Raw genomic sequence first — 20,074 nt, 5'->3', positions numbered from 1 at the left:
TCAATGTGACATCAGATCGGACGTGCTGGTTTTAGGTGTTGGCCGTGGCTCGAGGCGCCGGGGTGCGAGGGCCCTCATAACGCTGCTTGCAGCTTTAATTGTACATTGAAGTCATTTACCAACATTCTTAAGGTTTTACAGCATGGGCAGTTGTAAAGTAACCTTCAGTTCCTATACTGTAATCTGTTATAGCCTGGTTTACTTCACATTCAAGCTGACCAATTTCCAAATGTATTTGTATTTATATCTATTTATAAGGGCAGCCGTAGTGAAATCCACTCCATACTCCCAAAGCATCTGCCACAGAATACTTTGAGGAATACAGTCAAATGCCTTCTCCAAATCCACGTTCTCCAAAAACATAGACTGCTTGGACTCCCATGCACACTTAAATATCCTCGAGAGGGTAAGGAGCTGATCCAGTGGTCCAAGCTTTCAACTAACAGATGGACTCTCCTTTCCAGCACCCTGGCATAGATTTTCTCAGGGAGGCTGAGGAGTGTGATCCCCCTATAGTTGGAGCACACCCTTCTAACCCTTCTTAAAGATGGAACCACCACCCTGGTCTGCCAGTCCAGATCTCCACGCAACATTGTTGAGGTGTGTCAACTAAGACAGTGCTCCAACATCCAGAGCCTTCAGGAATTCAGGCTGATCCAACCCATGAGCCCTGCCACCAAGGAGTTGTTTAACTGCCTTAGTGACCTCATCGTCAGTGATACAGTAAGTTGTCCCCACTCGTCCACGGAAATCAGCTGCACTCCTACCACTGCTTTACCCTATTTAGTCACCTGACGATTTTGCTTCGGGGCAGTGATTCCATGGCCTCACTGAACTCCTGCCAAACCTAAGTTTTTGTCTGAAGACACTGCCTGAGCCCCATTCAGTTTGGCCTGCCGGTCCATTTGGACTCGATGCCCCCAGTCTCCTTTGGAATGCTGTCGAAGCTTTGCCAGAGGTGAGAGTTGAAGATCTCATGGTCCGGAGCCTCTGCTAGGCTTTCCCTGCGCACCCTGTCCATATGTTTAGATGCGCCTGGCCTGTCCAGCTTCCACCACCACCTGAGCTAATTCACTACTAGGTGGTGATCACTTGACAGCTCAGTTGAGGTTTCCCAGTAGGATGACAGAGTCTCCTGGTGGAACACCCACAAGCACCCCACCCAGGAACCCAGGTCAGATACTGAAATGTTGTTCAGCGCATAAGTGCAGACAACACTTATGCGCTGAACATAAGTGAATGATGGACCTATTTCCTTATCCAAAAGCCACAGGGAACAAACTCAGTTTAATTTTTCAGTTTTTTTTTTTACATTCACTGGAAAAAAGATCCAATGTACAGGCAGCAAGAAAGGAAAGGTAAGTCACTATTCTGGTATTTATTTCAGAACTTTACAAAGTTACAGTTACCTCTGGTGTCCTCTGTTTTTGAGCTCTTTCAGTAGGCTACTATTTTTGTCAAACTGGACCTGCATAGTGCGTAACATCTGACGTGAATAAAGGAGGGGGATTCTCTACCTCCTAAGTGTATAGGAAAAAGCTTCAGAGATTACTGGGTTTTCCAAATTTCTACCACTGATTTAGTTGCAATTTCAGCGAAATAGCCCTACCCTTGGCTAATCTCAGTTCTCCTGGACTAGTGATTCAGTGGGACTCCCCCAGCCAAGAAGGGACATGTCCCCACCAATAATTTGATCTCTTCGAGTAAAGAAAAACAAACCCGATAGAAAGAAAAAAAACGATCTGTCAACGTCTCATTCACCTAGTGGTGCAGAAAGAGTTAAATTACGTTCTCTACTGGAGTCCTACCTCATTTGACAAATATGGCCAATGTGATTGGCTGTGCCTTTCAGGGAGCTCTGTTTAGTTTTAGCAGCGGCAAGCCTGCGCTGCCAGGACCTGAAAGGAGGAGAGGAGGATGGCAGCGAAAAGGAAGAACGTGGATATAAGAAAGTATTTTTCAAAGAAACCTGTAAGTCACTTAAAGTCAAGTTCACTCATAAAATGTGTCCGTCATAATAACGTTACAGGCTATGCTATGCCATACATGCCAACCCTTCCGATTTTTCCGTGAGAATCCCGAATTTCAGTGCCCCTCCCGAAAATCTCCCGTCCAATTTCACAGTTGCTCATTTCCGGTCTACCTGGCTTTCGGAGGACCCGGCCCACTTAGATCGCGAAGGCAAGGTCCTCAGGTGGACACAGCCTCTGAATTTGGACACCCCCAGCCTGTTTCTGGCCGGACAATAATAACGGTGACATTTAACTTATTTTATCCGATAAATAAACACTGTAAGATTCAAGTTTTTTTGTATATATATGTATATGTATACCACTCCCCCCACCAACAGCCAGTGTTGGGAAGGTTACTTTTAAAATGTATTCCATTACAGAATACTGAATACATGCCCCAAAATGTATTCTGTAACGTATTCCGTTACGTTACTCAATGAGAGTAACGTATTCTGAATACTTTGGATTACTTAATATATTATCGTGCTGTTTACAACTACGTGAATGTACTATTGCTGTGATTTATTACTGATACTGAAGGTCCGCGGCTCCGAACCGTAGTAAAGGGACCTCTGGCTAATACGGTGGGTTCCGTGTCGGGCTGGTAGCCGAAAACTAGCTTCACTTTGTTGTCTGGATCAACTTTGCTTGCCAGAGACAGAGAGAGGCGTTGAAAGGCTTCTCCAACGGAACTTATTTTTTCCGGAGGAAAACACGAACACAGTGTACAGTTGAGTCTTAATAGCTTACTTACAAATGGGCTCGTCAGGCACTCTTCTTGGCTGCAGTGGTTATTATTATATTTACATGCTTCCAGCTCCCGTTTTTGCTCCGTGACATATTATGTATTCTAAATACGTAACGGCGGTACATGTATTCCGTTACTCCCCAACACTGCCAACAGCCCTTTTGAATGTCTCCCTAATTCTGAGGTCTCAATGTTGGCAAGTATGTGCTAGGCTTTGGCCCACATCAGTCTAAAATTGTATGTAACCATGAATAACGTGTTGCCATGTCTACCAGGAGAGACTGGACAGTATAGATGTAAAACAAATATGCCAGCAGTTCATCTCAGTTAACGAGAGGAGAAGGCATGTGTTTGGCTCCTTCTCATAGTGGACATTGAGTTGTTGTGTGGGCCACCAGTAGTCCATGTCTGTTGCTGTAACAGTAGTTCATGTTTAGAATAAAAAATCCCAGCTCACTGATTTGATCGGGGCAATAGTGTGCCTAAAATGTTGCATAATTTTACTGAGAGATCTTTTACTTTGTGGTAATCTTAGATGAGTAGTTTTATGGACAAAAACCACCAGGTCATTCAGTGTTCACTTAGTGCTAATGTATAAGAGATGTTGGTGTACTATAACTGAAGTAATGTTGTCCTTAAAGTCATATTCTTTTATTGTCATGACAGTATTTGAAGCTATTTTTATTTTTGTATGATACCTGATTTATATGGAATATGGCTGAAGTAAAATAAAGTCTAAAATACTTAGTCATTTGTTTAATAGTAATTTCACATTATATAATTCACATATAAAATTATGAATTGTGATTTTAAATGGTTTAAAAGCATGTAGAATAGCATATGTAGGCAAGTATATTTCTCCTTTTTTTAATCAAGAAGCAAAGACAAAAAGGGAAAAAAAAGAAACAGGGCAGGGTTCGGTGGTTGAATCATCCGTCCCCACCAATGCCAAAACCAAATCTACGCCCTTGCCTCTGGCTCCAGATTAGAAGCAGTGTTCTCCCAACAGGACACAGGTAAAATGCATCTATGTGCATTCTTTTCTTGCAATCGCTCTCCCGCAGAAAGGAATTATCATGTCAGAGACCATGAGCTGCTCGCTATAAAACTGACATTTGAGGAATGGAGACATTGGTTGCAGGGGGCGAAAAACCTGTCAAGTCACAAAAACCTTGTCTACCTCCAGTCAGCTAAGCGCTTGAACATTCATCAAGCTAGGTATCCTTCACCCATTTCAACTTCGCATTACATTCTGAATCTAAGAATCTCTCTCCTAAATTCATTGGTCCATTGAAATCAAGTCCACAATCAACCCTGTGTCTACTCACCTGAAATAAATATGAGGAGTCACAAAGAATTCAGAAAGTTTTTCATATTTCTCAGTTATCCTTTGTCCTGTCGAGTCCTTTGTGCCATCCTTCCAGGACCCTGCCATCAGTGCAGTTTATTGGTGGCCAGCAAAATGGAAGCTAGACACCTTGGGAGGAGCATCTAGTAGTTAGTGGACTGGGAGGGTGGAGTCAAACTAAGATATGATAAGATAACATAACATAACATAACCTTTATTAGTCCCAAGCGTGGAAAATTTGTTAACGGCAGGTTACTCATTCTGCCATCCTGGATAAAGGAATGGTAAAAGAATTCCACTGTAGTACAGTGGAAAAAGCTGTCAGGTCTCAGGTCTCAGACAAAAAAAATGTCAGGTTTCAGGAAAAAAGTCATCAGGTCTCGGATAAAAAGTGTTCAGAAGTCAGGTCTCAGGTGTCAGTTCTCAGGTCTCAGGTGTCAGGCATCAGAAGTCAGGTGTCAGAATTTAGGTCTCAAAAGTCAGGTCTCAGGTGGGAATGGCAGATAGAGCGGGGGTGCAGAGAGGACCTCAAGTGTTTACGTTACAAAACCACGGCCGACTGTTTTAAGCTGACAGGCTGAGGTGTTCTTCAGTATACTGGACTACCCGACAGAAGGACCCGAGGCTCCGCCGCACTTTTTCGGTAAGTTAAACGTGTTTGTAAGCTAATCCGTAACCCCCGTCCTTAGCTATGTCCTGAGACCTATTTAAGATGAGCACTCGGCCGTCGGGGAAACTTGTTTTGTAAAGTCCGTTTAGCTAATCCGTGCAGGTGAATGAATTTAGCCTGATTAAAGAAATCAAGAGAAAAGCACCAGGCTGCTCAGTCACTAACTAACCCCCAAAGATTTCTTACTTTTTTTTGACAATATTTGCTGTTTGTGTGACACACTACTAAAAATATAAAAAGCATACAGTACTTGGTTGAGACGTAACATTTTAACAACAAAAGTATAGATAACCCCCCCCCCAAAATGGTTTGTTCCAGCTCGCCTTTCCCCGACTCTGGCTCTAGCACCCTTGCCAGTGTTGTTGCTATATTTAGCGAGTTTTCAGACCCCCTAGCGACTTTTTTTCTTAAAACAGTCGCTAAAAAAAGACGTGAAAGCGCGTAGCGCTTTTACTCTCAACAAGCAGCGGGTGTTGTAACACAGTCAGTTCTTCTTTTACTCTTTTACTCTTATGCTGTTTTGTGGATCACAAGGTTTAAAACTACTTATAAACACACACACACAAAGTAACTCCACCAGAGTGCCTATTTCGGATCACTCTTGCCAGTCCAAGCCCGGGTAAAGGAGCAGGGTTGGAATTATGACATTAAAAAAAACAATAATTGCTAAAAGAAATTTAATTTGTAGTTCTAAATAAACTCTAAATGCATTTAGGACGTTTTTTACTCACTTTATGTCTCTTCCACGATGTTATTTCTCTCTCCAACAACATAGGTTACAATTATATTAGCATGACCAATTATGCAAATTAGGTGATGACGTCATTTAGCGACTTCTAGCGACTTTTAGGACAACCAATAGCGATTTTCCTTACTGAGGAGTTGGCAACACTGCCCTTGCTGCCAGAGCGATGGTGGCTGAGGCGGAGCGGAGCTGTAAGTGCCTGGCTTAAAACATGACATATTAGCTGCATTTAACCCTAAGTTACTCTTTATATAGTTAGGTAGGAGTCAGACCATGTTTCTTTTTAGCTGAAAAACATTACACCCAGGTAACCTGCAGTGTGGGAAACATGTTTTCCGGCGATGTTTGCTACCCTACCTACAATCCGTCCTGCTCTGTAGTAAAATCAGCAACATTTGACCGTCCTGTTGCTCCCATTGAAATGTATATATCCTATTTAAAATCTAAAACGTATAATTGTCCGTAGCCTACTGTTGTTACCACTGTCCTGTTTGAAATGGATACTAACTAGCTTACTGACTGAATGCCCATTAACCTTATAACTCCCGGTGTGTGTGTGTGTGTGTGTGTGTGTGTGTGTACAGAGAGACAGCCAGGTTCATAATGGAAGTTTTTTCAAGAAAAGGAGCAACATTCAGGTAAAAGTGTAAAATCAAATGATCCGTTAATCAAGAATAACGTTAGATCAGTGTTTCAATATTTATATCTTTTATTAGATGTTCATGTGGTTTGGTTATTTGCCTTTTGGTTGAAAGTACACTGAGAGGACTTTTTGTTAGTGATCTTAATAGTATTTTTTCATATTAATGTAATTTTTTCATCTAATTGAATACAATCTATTTGTCAGTCCAAAGAGGGAAAGAGGGGAACGTGAGGAGAAAGTACAAGGTCAGGAAGAACCAGGTAAGAAAACAGACAGGGAATAGTGACAGGCAAAACAGAAACTGTTAAACTGACAAAGAGAAAAACCCTGATTTTACTCATACAATCTGGAAGTTGTGTCCTCCCTATATTAAAGCTGCTGTACAGAATCTGCAAAACAAACTGGGTTGAAACATTTTTGACTCTCTTTAACAACATTCCAACATAACATTATAATGGATTGGGGAGATTAAAATTAATGATATATTTTTATGTGGTTCAGCCACAGCTCTACTAAAACCTCAGCCAGTAATAGGTAGGCCAACTTTTGGACCGTCCAGTTGTCTGTATGACTGCCGCAGTACATACATCACATTTGCACACTATCAGAAAGTGCCAAACAGAGCCCTGGTGGAGTGAGGAGCTGTAAAGAGAAGCAGAGTGCTCTGTTTATATTCTAAAAATGTTTTAAGCTAGCTTGTTTCAAAGATTCTGTACTGTAGCTTTAAATGTTTTCCAAAAGCACACATACACTTTTCCAAAAGTTGATTCTGTTCATCTGGACGTAGCGTTTTGTGGGAGAAACGTTTCATCACTCATCCAAGTGACTTCTTCAGTCTCAGCTGACTGCAGGTTTCCCCAATCTTATAAACAGTTCATTTGCATAACGACTGAAACCAGCCCACTGAAGGAACAATGGGCTGGGAGGTCAGTTCCTTAATCTTAATCACACATACACTTATCAGTGTTTCTCAAACTTTTTACAGTGTGTACCACCTGATAAAAATGTCAAGCTCTCCCAAGTACCACTATGAAAGCATGAAACTCATAAATCTTACAACACAAAATTAGTATTATTGAATTAGTAAAATTAGTATCTGCAGTAAAGATTTTTTCATACATTGTATAAATTCTACCACAGGCAAAGTTGCCTCCATTTTTATAGTTTTTTATTAATATTTTGTGATAATTTATTTGTAATAATTTATTCTGTTTTGGGAGTAGGGATGGGTGTTGATAAGATTCCATCAAGATTCACGATTCCATTTTCGATTCTGTTTAACGATTCGATTCTTTATCGATTCTCTTTTCGATTCTTTTTAAGAAAGGAGAACACTAAGGTCGATTAGCTTAGAACTTTGTTTTATATCTTCTGTTTGAACAAGATAGAAATTTAGGAGTAACATGGCCTTACAAACCCAACAGTGAGATCTTAAGAGATCCACAGCCTATGGCTCTTCAATGTGGTGTCACAGGGTCCCCAGGAAAAAAAATTGTAAATGTAAAATAAAATAAATATTCTTCTGTAGCAATAACAAAGTATAACATAAATTATTCTGTAGCAATTACACAAGAATATCCAGTAATGTCCCTACCTACAATTAAACACATTCACTTACCAAAAATCGGGGGCATCTGCTGTGGCACATGGGTGCAAGCCTTTGACCACAAACTTAGTCACTGCTCGGTGAAATTCGTCTATCCTGGCCTGAAAGGAGACGCTACCGGTAGACTGCAGTGAGAACTGCCAGCATCTGAGCCAGCCAGACTCTGTCTGTCTCTCTCATCATGGTCACCTAAATACAGCGCACAGTAATGGCAGGTTTTGTAATAAGGCAGATTGCGCTAACATAATATGCACTGTTAGCTGATTATTTACTTGCCGTATTAACGGGAGAGGACGTGCAAACGTTACCGCTGCTGCTGGGTTGAGATTCACGAGTCCGGAGCGGAATTAAAAACACGACATTCATTTAAGGTTATCGCGTGTTTTGTGAGCAAATGCTTTTGCATATTCGTAGTGTTTCCTCCCTTAAATGAAATATCTACTTTGCAAGTATTGCAAGTTGCCCTGTTGTCATCCGTTCTCGTAAAGTATAACCAAACTTTTGAGCGTTTGAGCCGCTTAGGCGTCATGTTTCCTGCCAGGTAAATGACGCTCCGCAATGTGGTGACGTCATTCGGGGCGACTGGAATCGATAAGGGAATCATTTGCAAAAATGGCAAACAATTCTAAGGAATTGAAACAGTGGGAACCAGTTCTCAACAAGAACCGGGTTTAGTTGGGAGTGTTTTTTATGTATCTGTATTATATTATACATACACATTAAAAGTGAATCTCTGTCCAAAAAATGCACTCAGTTTACTTCTTACTCACTATGAGCATCATTCATTATTCACCCCCAGTAATTAAGGTTAGGATATGTATTGTTTTTATTCCAATCCATTCTTCTTTTGCAGCATTTAAATAACCTTTATCAGATTTGATGGTTTTGTTACAGACTTTTCAAAAAAAGTGTTTTGCTTTTCTTTCGCAAATGTGGGATTAAATTGTGTTAAAATGTACAAAACAGTGATGCCATGTTTTGAGACGAGGACCCAGGCACAGAGAGACTTGATGAATTTAAGAATCTTATGATTTAATAAAGAAATTTGCAGACTTGCACAGAGATGGTAAAATTATGATGACTGATAACGGAGACGAAGACAACAGATGACGAGGACAGGGAGGAACAGGGGTTTAAATGCACAAAGGAGACAGTCAGAAAGAACTCAGGACAACTGGAGACATTTAAGGATGCAGGGATTGACAGAGACAGGGAAGAAGTCTCATTGTGACGAGTAAAGTTTATCTTGCCTGGCTGGGCAGCTCTCTGGGTGCTCAGCACCCCCAAAGCTCTGATCCTAGAATCACCCCTGCTTGCACTTAAGAAGCTTGCACCTAAGTAACCTCTCATTAATCATTAACTATGGATAAAAATAGCAAAGCCTAATGTTTATGCACTGAAACCAACTACGGCCGTTTGGCAGCTTAATATTCATGTTTAATTTTTCCACTAATGACTTTCTTAGCACTGACTTTTTTTCTTACCAAGTTTGTTTCAAATATTCAGGTTAAAAAACATTCTGGGTAATTCTTAATGAAGTATTGTTCACAGTTAAATGTATAGTACTCAGTACAGCTTACATCGTTTGAAATAAATCATTTGAAGCATTAATGTTTGTTGTCTGCAGAAATGTAGAACTGAAAAAATGTAAGAATAGAACTTCAGATCCTGAGTGTGAGGACAGAGAAGGATCACTTTTATTTCAATTTTGAGGGATAAACTTTATATTTCAGTTTGTGATGATTCTGTTCTCGTTGTGATTACAGGAGCTGCCCTCAGATTCAGACCTCAGCACCATCCAATGACAGCAGACAGATCATCCAACATGTTCACATGTTAACTACAAAATTAACTGATGAAAACAGTACAAAGGTTCAAGTACCACATGTGCTGTCAGTGAAAGCTGCAGCTGTTTTTATTGATAAATTTAAAGACAAAAAGTCAAAAGGATTGATCACCCATGTAACTGTGTCACTAAATATTAGCATTAACAGTACCTCAGTTTAGTGTTTCAGAAAGCTGCTGATCTCAGACCTGCACAGCTTCTGTTTTAAACACTGAATGTACTCAGCTGCATGAAGACCACATGAGATTTTCTCTGACACAATTAAATAAAACCTGATGAAGGTCAAAGGTCGTCACTTGTATGTTGAACTAAAAACTTCTGATCTGGAATTCTTTCACAGTTTTCTGCCAATAGTGTGTTATTTACCATAAAGTAATTCAGAGTCAATCATACCAGAGTAACCAGAGAACATAATATTAAATATATAACTTTCTACAGGACTGAGTATAATATCTTTATGTAAAAATCCAGAAGTCTCTGAGGATTATCCGAGTATTTAAAACATTACACAAACCAAAGGTCTCCATCACAGTGTTCATGAAATGCTGGGTGTATCCAAATCAATTCAACTCAATTCAATTTTATTTATATAGCGCCAAATCACAACAGCGGTCACCTCAAGGCGCTTTATATTGTACAGTAGATACAGAGAAAAACCCAACAATCATATGATCGATCCCCTATGAGCAAGCACTTTGGAGACAGTGGGAAGGAAAAACTCCCTTTTAACTGGAAGAAACCTCCGGCAGAACCAGGCTGAAGGAGGGGCGGGGCCATCTGCTGCGACCGGTTGGGGTGAGAGAAAGAAAACAGGATGAAAGACATGCTATGGAAGAGAGACAATCTTCTGGGGCAGGCCTACGGAGGAGTGCTGAAGATTTTCCTGTGAGGGAGCTGCTGGTGAAGATCATGAGTCCTGCTTGATCAATGTGATGAGCTTCAGTCTTCCTGGTGTTTGTTAAATGATGCCTCTCTCAGTGGGTAAACAGAACATCTGGCACAGGACAGCTGTGATGAAAGAAAGGGAAGAAGTTTCTCCAAATCTCTGGACCCAGGAAACCCGGCTTGGTCCTGATGGTCTCCCTCACTAGTTTCCCCCCAGGGTGAATGTAGCTGTTGATAATAATGTGGAAGCTATTATTAAATGAAAAGAACAAATTAAAATTACACTACTATGAAACCTTCTGCTGCTGTCTTTATTTAAAGTTTCCCTGTTAGCAGGCTGTGGAGTGCTATGTCAGTATAATTGGTCTAAAAGTGTTTGAATCTTCAGTCGTATGTTAAAATCTCAAAGGACAGTATTACATTTTTGATATTAACAGTAACTCTGGGCCTCTGTGAATTGGGCAGCTGATCTAATCTCTGTCTAAAACTGGATAACAAAAACTAAGGAGTGCTGAATCATTCAAAATTGCAGACTATTAGAGTAACAGGTGTGTAGCATCTCTAACTAGCTAGCAACAAGCCTCCAACACATTGTATATGCTAGTGGCTAATCTAGCACACGAATTAACAACAGAGTGATTTTAGATGTTGTAAAACTAGAAGATGATAAGCTGTGTGGTTTTTAATAGTGACATGGTTGTATTTACCTTAATTGAACGAGTCGTCAGTCACGGTAAACCCATCAGCAGATAAACTGGAGCAGCCGGGCTACGTAAAAAGCATAGGGGACGTGTTTGTGGTCACATCCAGCAGGTGTGTGGACGGGAGCGTCACGCAGACGCTCCACCTCAAGTCGCTACTGTGCAGACTCGGGGTCCAAAAGTACAACATGGCAGCATCTACAAGCGGGATATTTTGGCTTCATTTTTATACAGTGGGAGTAAGTGCTGTAGTGTTGTCCATGTTTTCTACAGGCTGGGACCTGACTACAGCGCCACCTGAAGGAGGCTTCTCTCTGTCTGATAGCTTGTGTTCTGAGACCTGACACCTGAGACCTGACTTTTGAGACCTGACACCTGAGACCTGACTTTTGAGACCTGACACCTGACTTCTGAGACCTGAGACCTGATGACTTTTTGTCTGAGACCTGACACCTGATGACTTTTTGTCTGAGACCTGATGGCTTTTTTCCTGAAACCTGACATTTTTTTGTCTGAGACCTGAGACCTGACAGCTTTTTTCCTGAGACCTGAGGATGTCCTAAAATGTACACCATACTGTAGACATCCCAACATTCTCACAAGGTCAGTGGGTAACTGGCAGTCTCCTGGTCCTGTTGGTGGGGGTAGATACTGTTATGGTCCTCTCTTTGTCAGCTCACCACTTTCTCTCTGTCTCTTTCTCCTTTAGTGCTCTCAATCTCTTCTCTCTCTTTCTGTTTGTGTGTGTCTCTGTTTATGGAACAAAGACACAAACTGTACTGGAATATCATTTGTAGATAATCCTGCCCTGTGGAATCTTCTATTGTGTTGATCTTTTGTTTTTGATTTGAATTCAGTGTTAATATGCACTGAACTTTGGTACACATCCTTCCTACCTGAGTGATCTTTGACAGCTTGAATGTAACTTTTCATAATCCTTATGTTTGAGAGAATAATCGAACAGATCAGTCTGTTGTGGCACTGGCAGAAAATATTTTGCAACTTTTTTTATTTTTCAACTCTGCAGCTCAAGCCACAAACGCATTTTCCAACAACTGTGGTATCATTTAAGAGGAAATAAATTTATTACAAAGAAGCATTGTTACAGCAAATAAATAATTGACCAAACACAAATTTTCTTTTTGTGTTGATAATAAAGGCTGATATTAAATAGCCTATTCAATAATTTACATTTCCTGTTCATTGACGAGAAAACTGTATGAAGACAAACCAAAATTCTTGGGGAATTTTAATAAATTTTCCAGTTTAATACATGGGGCCTGTACAATAAAACAAGTTCTCTATAACCAAGATATCTTTTCATCATCTGGCTTCAGTTCAGTAATCATTCTAGACAACCCAATGAGTCAACGAGTTTACAATTCTAGCTATAAGCTGCCTTGTATAAAACAGTTCGTTGGCAAAATATAACCAAGAAAATAGGAAAAATAAAAAAAATGGGTAAGTCTACTGCCCATTACCTTTCTAAAAATAAATAAATAAATAAATGAATAAGTAATAGTAGAAAAGTCTAAAGAATTTAAACACATTATAGGTTAAAACAACACAGTAACTCCAGCATAAAGTGGCAGTGTAAGTGTTTTAGATGTGGGAATGGAGTGAATTTATGTGTCATTTAAATGGTTTAGGTGGTCAGTAAGACTGGAAAATCGTTATAAATAAAGTACTTTTAAAGCCAAATAGGAAAGCTGATAAAGAAGATTCATCAGTATCAGTACCACAGTACTGATTCTTTGAGACGCAATAACTACCTGTATGGTCTATCTCTTAACAGATTATCTTTCGGAAGATCAGTGATGTGAAACGTGAAGAGGAAGAGATGCTGAAAAGGAAGAATGAGGCTCCTCTCAACCTCCCACCAGACCACCCAGTTCGACGACTCTTTCAGCGTTTCCGGCAGCAGAAGGAAGCCCGTCTCGCTGCTGAGCGGGGTAGTCAGGCCACTGGTGATGTCGAGAAAGGTGTTATTCACCTGGAGCCATCCAGAGGTCCAGAGAGGCTTGCCTCTACTAGTATTGTCGTAGTAACTGAGAACCAAGCTGCAACCACCAGTTCCTCCACATCTTCATCATCCAGGGCATCCAGTCAAGCCATGTTTCATGTTCCCGCCATCCAAAATGGCAGCCTAACTGGTTGCAAATCTGCAGAGCCACCCAAAGCTAAAGGGTGGGGACGTTTCAAAGAGTCAGTTGTGAAAGCTGAGTCATGGAGCAGTGTCTCCAAGGCTGAGTCCATGGAAATGCTGACTGATAGAACTAAGTGTCACAACGAGGTGTCTCTAAGGAAAACAGATTCATGTGACAGTGGCATCACAAAGAGTGATCTCCGCTTAGATAATGTTGGCAGTGTCAGAACACCACAGGAGCAGAGCCCAGTCCAGTCTGATGAAAAGAGGGTCTTTTGTTCAATACCAGAGCAGAGTGTGCAAGCATCTATCCTCGAGTTCAAACAAGAATTAAAAAGAGACATCAGATCTCTGAACAGTCGCATGACAGTGCTGGAGACACAGCTTACAGAGGTGCTACGACTTCTTAAATCAAGGAAATCATCTGGGTCCTTTTTCGAGTTCTCTCGGCCACCATCTCCTGACTCTGATAAGGACAGCTTCAATTAAATTAGATGCCTCGGATACATACATAAGTGTGGTTGTGGTTAGTGATTCATCATTGTCATATCATACTCAGCATACTCATCCTATGCTGTCTGTATGGTATCATATACCATATGATACCTGGAACATAAAGACAGCAAAAGCACCTTTTATGTTTTCAGCATTACGCTTCTGTTTGAGATAGTCAGGTCCATAAATTTTGGGACACCAACACATTTCTAACATTTTTGGCTCTATACACCACCGCCAATGGATTTTAAATGATATTAGCAAGATGTACTTTAACTGCAGACTGTCAGCTTTTATTTGAGGGTATTTACATCCAAATCAGGTGAACGGTGTAGGAATTGCAACAGTTTGCATATGTGCCTCCCAAAAGTAATGGGACAGAATAAGAATCATAAATCAAACTTTCATGTTTTAATACTTGGTTGCAAATCCTTTGCAGTCAAATACAGCCTGAAGTCTGGAACACATAGACATCACCAGACGCTGGGTTTCATCTCTGGTGATGCTCTGCCAGGCCTCTATTGCAACCGTCTTCAGTTCCTGCTTGTTCTTGGAGCATTTTCCCTTCAGTTTTGTCTTCAGCAAGTGAAATGCATGCTCAACCAGATTCAGGTCAGGTGATTGACTTGGCCATTGCAAAACAGTCCACTTCTTTCCCTTCAAAAACTCTGGTTGCTTTTGCAGCATGCTTGCAAGCATGCATGCATCATTGTCCATCTGCACTGTGAAGCGCTGTCCAATGAGTTTTGAAGCATACATGCCCACGCCATGACACTACCACCACCATGCTTCACTGATCAGGTGGTATGCTTAGGATCATGAGCAGTTCCTTTCCTTCTCCATACTCTTCTCTTCCCATCACTCTGGTACAAGTTGATCTTGGTCTCATCTGTCCATAGGATGTTGTTCCAAAACTGTGAAGGGTTTTTTAGAGGGCGTCTGGCAAAATCTAATCTGGCCTTCCTGTTTTTGGAGCTCACCAATGGTTTACATCTTGTGGTGAACCCTCTGTATTCACACTGGTGAAGTGTTCTCTTGATTGTTGACTTTGACACACATACACCTACGTCCTGGAGAGTGTTCTTGATCTGGCCAACTGGTGTGAAGGGTGTTTTTTTCACCAGGGTTCTTTGGTCATCCACCACAGTTGTTTTCCGTGGTCTTCTGGGTCTTTTAGTGTTGCTGAGCTCACCAGTGCGTTCCTTCTTTTTGAGAATGTTCCAAACAGTTGTTTTGGTCACGCCTAATGTTTTTGCTATCTCTCTGATGGGTTTGTTTTGTTTTTTCAGCCTAATGATGGCTTGCTTCACTGATAGTGACAGCTCTTTGGATCTCATCTTGACAGTTGACAGCAACAGATTCCAAATGCAAATAGCACACTTCAAATGAACTCTGGAGCTTTTATCTGCTCATTGTAACTGGGGTAATGAGGGAATAACACACACCTGGCCATGGAACAGCTAAGAAGCCAATTGTCCCATTACTTTTGGTCCCTTAACAAGTGGGAGGCACATATGCAAACTGTCGTAATTCCTACACTGTTCACCTGATTTGGATGTAAATACCCTCCAATAAAAACTGACAGTCTGCAGTTAAAGCACATCTTGTTCGTTTCATTAGAAATCCACTGGCGGTGGTGTATAGAGCCAAAAATGTTAGAATTGTGTCAATGTTCCAATATTTATGGACCTGACTGTATCACAGACTGACTGGAATAAGGCAAATCATGACAGTCCCAATGACACTTTCAGTGCAATGGTGGGTTTAAACTTTTTGAAATGGTAAAGGTGGCTTCACTGTTTTGTCCGTAATGTTGATCTCGCTTGATTGATGTGTGTATCAAAATTTGACTTTTTTTATTTTTTTTATTTTAGCACCAACCAAAAGAATGATTTAAACTAGCTGCTGAAACAGAATTGACCATAGTTTCAGCCAATGACTTGACTTGGGGATTTGCAGGATTTTCCTCTATTATTAGAGAAGAAAATGACTGAATGTCCCAGTCTTCATTCAGACAGCTGGGACTGAAGTGAAATTTCTCTGATAGTTGGAATCAGAGTTTTAGGTCCAGAATTAATGTAAAACATTTATCCAAAATGAACACAATGGCCTTACGATGAAGTTATTTTAGAATTCTTAGATTGCCTACATAAAATTGTGTGTTTTTACTTAAACATAACCTTTATTTGAAGACTCTTTAACAATAGCCAGTTAGTCACTATATTTAATCTTAATTCAGATGGCGCTGGTTGCCTGAGTGTCTGACTTTTATTGAAATACATATACAGTATGTTTTAACATACATATATGTTTCATTTACACTTTCAAGAAACGTTTAGTAATATTAAATGATATGCTAAAGAAAACCTAAGCATTTTTTTATTCCCACCCTATTCCCACCTACTAATAATCTGAATACATATTCTTTGTGCATCACAAGGCTGTAGTTTTACCTGTTGCATGTGAGGTGACTTCAAGATGCAAATTAGACAGAATAAGTGAAGTGGTACAGAATACTCTAGACAGCTACCATATTTAAAGCAAGGGCCACAAAAGTTAACTTGGTAAACTTTTACTATAACGAGATGATCAGAGCCAACTTGCTAATGCTGGTGCTTTCTTGACCAATATTGTCAATATAGGACACTTTGTTTTTCCTTTTGCTTAGAAAGGCCCTCACTGTAGCTTGTATTTAGGGTGGTGTAGGAGGCAACTTTTCTGTTTCTTGTTACTTTTTTTCATTCTAGAAAACAGATAAAGATAGGATTTTTATAAAGTAAATGATGTTGTTGTTCTGAGCTGGTCTTAACTGACCTTATGTCATAATCTTTGTCTTTGACTTTTTGTAGAATCCTATGTGTTTCTAAAATATATGCAGAGAACCACGTTTTGGCAAGTATTGTACACTTATTAAACTACCTATTTGTTTGTAAAGAAGCTGAGGTTCTGGACACTGAATGGTAACACAGTTAGGCTTTTACTGCCTAAATGCTATCTGTTGTCTTTGGATAGTTCACACTCTGAAGGTGAAGTTTCATTTATGTCATAAAACCTGCTCAACCTACCGTAGATTATCTGTGTTGTTTAAGGGATTTATTAAAATGAGTGGATGCCCTCACAAGCAGCAAGGGGCCTTAAAACTAATTTAAAAAGAAAACGCAATCCACATGTAAGATAAGATAAACCTTTATGAGTCCCACACGTACGAAATTTTTTGGTCACAGCAGAAAGCACAAGTTAAGAGCAGTAAAAATTATGAAAAAAGAAAAAAACAATAGAATAGAATAAGATAAGATAGAATAACATACTATACAAAATATTAAAAAGCTAAAAAGAGGATTAAACTTAAGGTCTTATGCAATTAATATCACACAAATAGTTAAAGCTGCATTCATTCATATTTGACACCATTTTGACAGAAAGAATTTAAATAATGTCTCTTCATTTAGATTACTAGAGCTATTGAATAAGATATTTCTGTGTATGTCAGTCAGTGCCTCCTTCAGGAGAAACGTGTTTTCTCTCTTCTGACCCCTCAATCTTTGTTGGATTTTTAAAAATTTACTATTTAATATGTAATTTAAAACAGTTCCTATGAAAAAAAAAATCACTTGCCAGATCTTCTTTTACTTTACCTTACTTTAGCAAACACTGGTTTACTTCTGTTAAAGTTTTTGTGTTTTCAGTCAACATAACTTGTTGATTCTTTTAAGCCACCACTACTTCTGTTTTGGCAGTTCATCAACTCTCATTAGTTTCTTTTCTTCTTTCTTTCTCTTTTTTTTTACTTTCGTTCACTAATATTAAGGTGTGTTCACAGCAGTGAAAAATTCCAGGCCACAATAACATTTTAGATTATCTAGCCAAAGACAAAATTTATGTCATTGTGAAGTGTCCATCATCCATTAACAATTCATAAGAATCGCTATCCCTCCTTGTAGGAGGCCAAGTTACACACACTAATGCGCTAATGATTCTTCATCTAAACTGTGCTAAAGGTGAAGGTCATGGTTGTTGAAGGTCAAGGACTGATCGATGTGCTTAACTTTAAAAACAGATTAAAAATACAAAAATTATATATACATATATATATATATATATATATATATATATATATGTGAGGAACCTTGGAGTAATTTTTGACCAGGATACGTCCTTCAATGCGCATATTAAACAAATATGTAGCGGCTTTCTTCCATTTGCACAATATATCTCTAAAATATTAAAATATTTCTAGGCTGGACTACTGTAATTCGTTCGTATCAGGATGTCTAAAAACGCCCTGAAAACCCTTCAGTTTATCCAAACTGCGGAAGGAACCGTACCTAAAGGGATTAGAAAGAGAGAGCATATTTGTCCTATATTGGCTTTTCTTCATTGGTTGCCTGTTAAATCCCTATTCAAATTTAAAATCCTTTTCACCACATACAAGGTCTTGAATAATCAGGCCCCATCTTATCTTAATGGCCTTATAGTATTATATCACTCCATAAGAGCACTTCGCTTTCAGACTGTGGGCTTACTTGTTTCATGCCCCTCAACTATGGAGCCAGCTTCCAGTTTGGATTTCATCTCTTTTTCTCATCAATTACTGTTTGTAAGCTAGTGAAAGTCCTAATATGGCCAAAGATGGGCCAAACCTTAGCTAGATGTGCACATTATTATGGTAGGTAGGGACACCTATTATCACCTGTTACCTAGTAAAATTATTTCTATAATTAACTTTTAATTATACAAATTTTGACCAATATCTGAAGAAATATGGACTTTACAGCACACAGGACCATGCAGTTGAACAAATTGAAGTATAAGCTTTACATCATGTGTCCACATAAATTGTAAAGTGTATTGTCTTCTTATGTAAACAAGGGTCTCCACTGACAAAACAGAATGTACATGTGGTACATTCTTTCATACTAAGCAGTAGAAGGTGTTTATTCACTGAACTTTTCCTCACATCATTTAAATGTCTCTATTAGCTTGGAAAGAAAGCAACTGGACTTCTTTAATTTTCTTTCCAAGCTGCCTAGACTACCATTAAATGGATGATTGAGAACCAACATAGAAATATTGCCTCTATTAAAAAATGCATCCTGCATATATTGTTCTGCAACTTTAATCAGCATCAGAATACTTTATTAATCCCTAGGAAATTATGTAAATTATGTAAGCTCTGTGTTGTCTGCAAGCATGAAGAAAACACTAAAACTGTACCAACTATAAACTTTAACTGAAAACTTTACAGTAAAATTTCAAACGTCAGGCTTCATGACAAATCTGATAAAGTATTACTTATAAGCACATAAAATAAAGTGTGTCATTCAAAAAATGTCAAAAATGTACCCTCTTGACTTGTCTAAATAATAACCTGAGATGTATGTATCCCAGCTTGGTATCTGGTGTGTCCTCTCTCAGTGTGATAATGTGTCATAATATGCAACTATTGCCATATATGCTGTGTTTATGGAGAGACTGGTTGTTATTTGTGTTAAGTTGTGAAGGTCATGTTGTCCTGCGGGGGAACTGCTATCAACACTGATGCATTTTGATTGTCATCCCTGCATGAAGCTTGTTTGTGAAATGTGTTTTTCAAAAGGAAATGCTTAAATCTAGCTGAATGCCTTGTTACTTCACTACTGTTACTTGTTACCTAGCTGGATCTCTGAAGCCTCTTCTCTAAACTTTACCATTTTCTGTTAGTCACATATATGTTGCGACTGTCACCTGTGCATGACGACCACCTAAATGTTTAAATAGAGATATTAGATAGATAGATAACAATAAATAGATAGATTTTGTTTTGCTTTTGTTTGTTTGTTGTTAGGTCTGTTTCCATTTTTCACTTGTTATGAAGTGACACTGTATCAGCACAAAGAAAATTGATAAAATCACATCAAATGTCATCAAGACACTTTGTACTTGTATCTTTGCTGTTTATTTTTTGGAAGAAGAACGTTGTTGCTCACAGTAACAGACACAGATAGAAGTAGAAACCTTTTGTTGCGACTTAATGTATTTCAGTTGAAATCTTTAAAGGTAAAAAGACAAAACCCACTTTAAATAGATAACTGTATAAAAGTTATTGTGTTGACTGTTTCAATACAATTTATTTTTAGTTTAAGTATAAGAGCCCTTTGTTTAGGTGGACTGCTGGACTCCTGGCACCAGCTTTGGGGAGTCGTTCACAGGGTCATATCTTGACCCTCAGACACATACACACACACACACC

The 20,074-nt window shown here is 39.3% G+C and overlaps 2 protein-coding genes and 1 long non-coding RNA gene across 3 annotated transcripts in view; 2 read left to right on the top strand and 1 right to left on the bottom strand.

Moving 5' to 3' along the window:
- Positions 1 to 20,074, bottom strand: part of LOC100711262 (malate dehydrogenase, cytoplasmic) — an 868,968-nt gene that overhangs the window by 38,231 nt on the left and 810,663 nt on the right. The gene's annotated exons all lie outside the window — the stretch shown is intronic.
- On the top strand, positions 59 to 17,920 carry LOC109200566 (potassium voltage-gated channel subfamily H member 1-like). Its single transcript, XM_025908338.1, has 2 exons — positions 59 to 723; positions 13,000 to 17,920. The coding sequence occupies exons 1-2, from the start codon at positions 664 to 666 to the stop codon at positions 13,837 to 13,839; spliced, it is 900 nt and encodes a 299-aa protein (XP_025764123.1). The 5' UTR covers positions 59 to 663; the 3' UTR covers positions 13,840 to 17,920.
- LOC112847197 (uncharacterized) lies at positions 3,675 to 6,142 on the top strand. Its single transcript, XR_003220606.1, has 2 exons — positions 3,675 to 4,751; positions 6,108 to 6,142. It is a non-coding gene; the product is annotated as an uncharacterized LOC112847197 (long non-coding RNA).

Source organism: Oreochromis niloticus, linkage group LG6 (assembly GCF_001858045.2).
Source record: "Oreochromis niloticus isolate F11D_XX linkage group LG6, O_niloticus_UMD_NMBU, whole genome shotgun sequence".
In the NCBI taxonomy this organism is placed as follows: domain Eukaryota; kingdom Metazoa; phylum Chordata; class Actinopteri; order Cichliformes; family Cichlidae; genus Oreochromis; species Oreochromis niloticus.
Note: the sequence above shows the minus strand (reverse complement) of the source record. Positions and strands in the feature narration are given on the sequence as shown.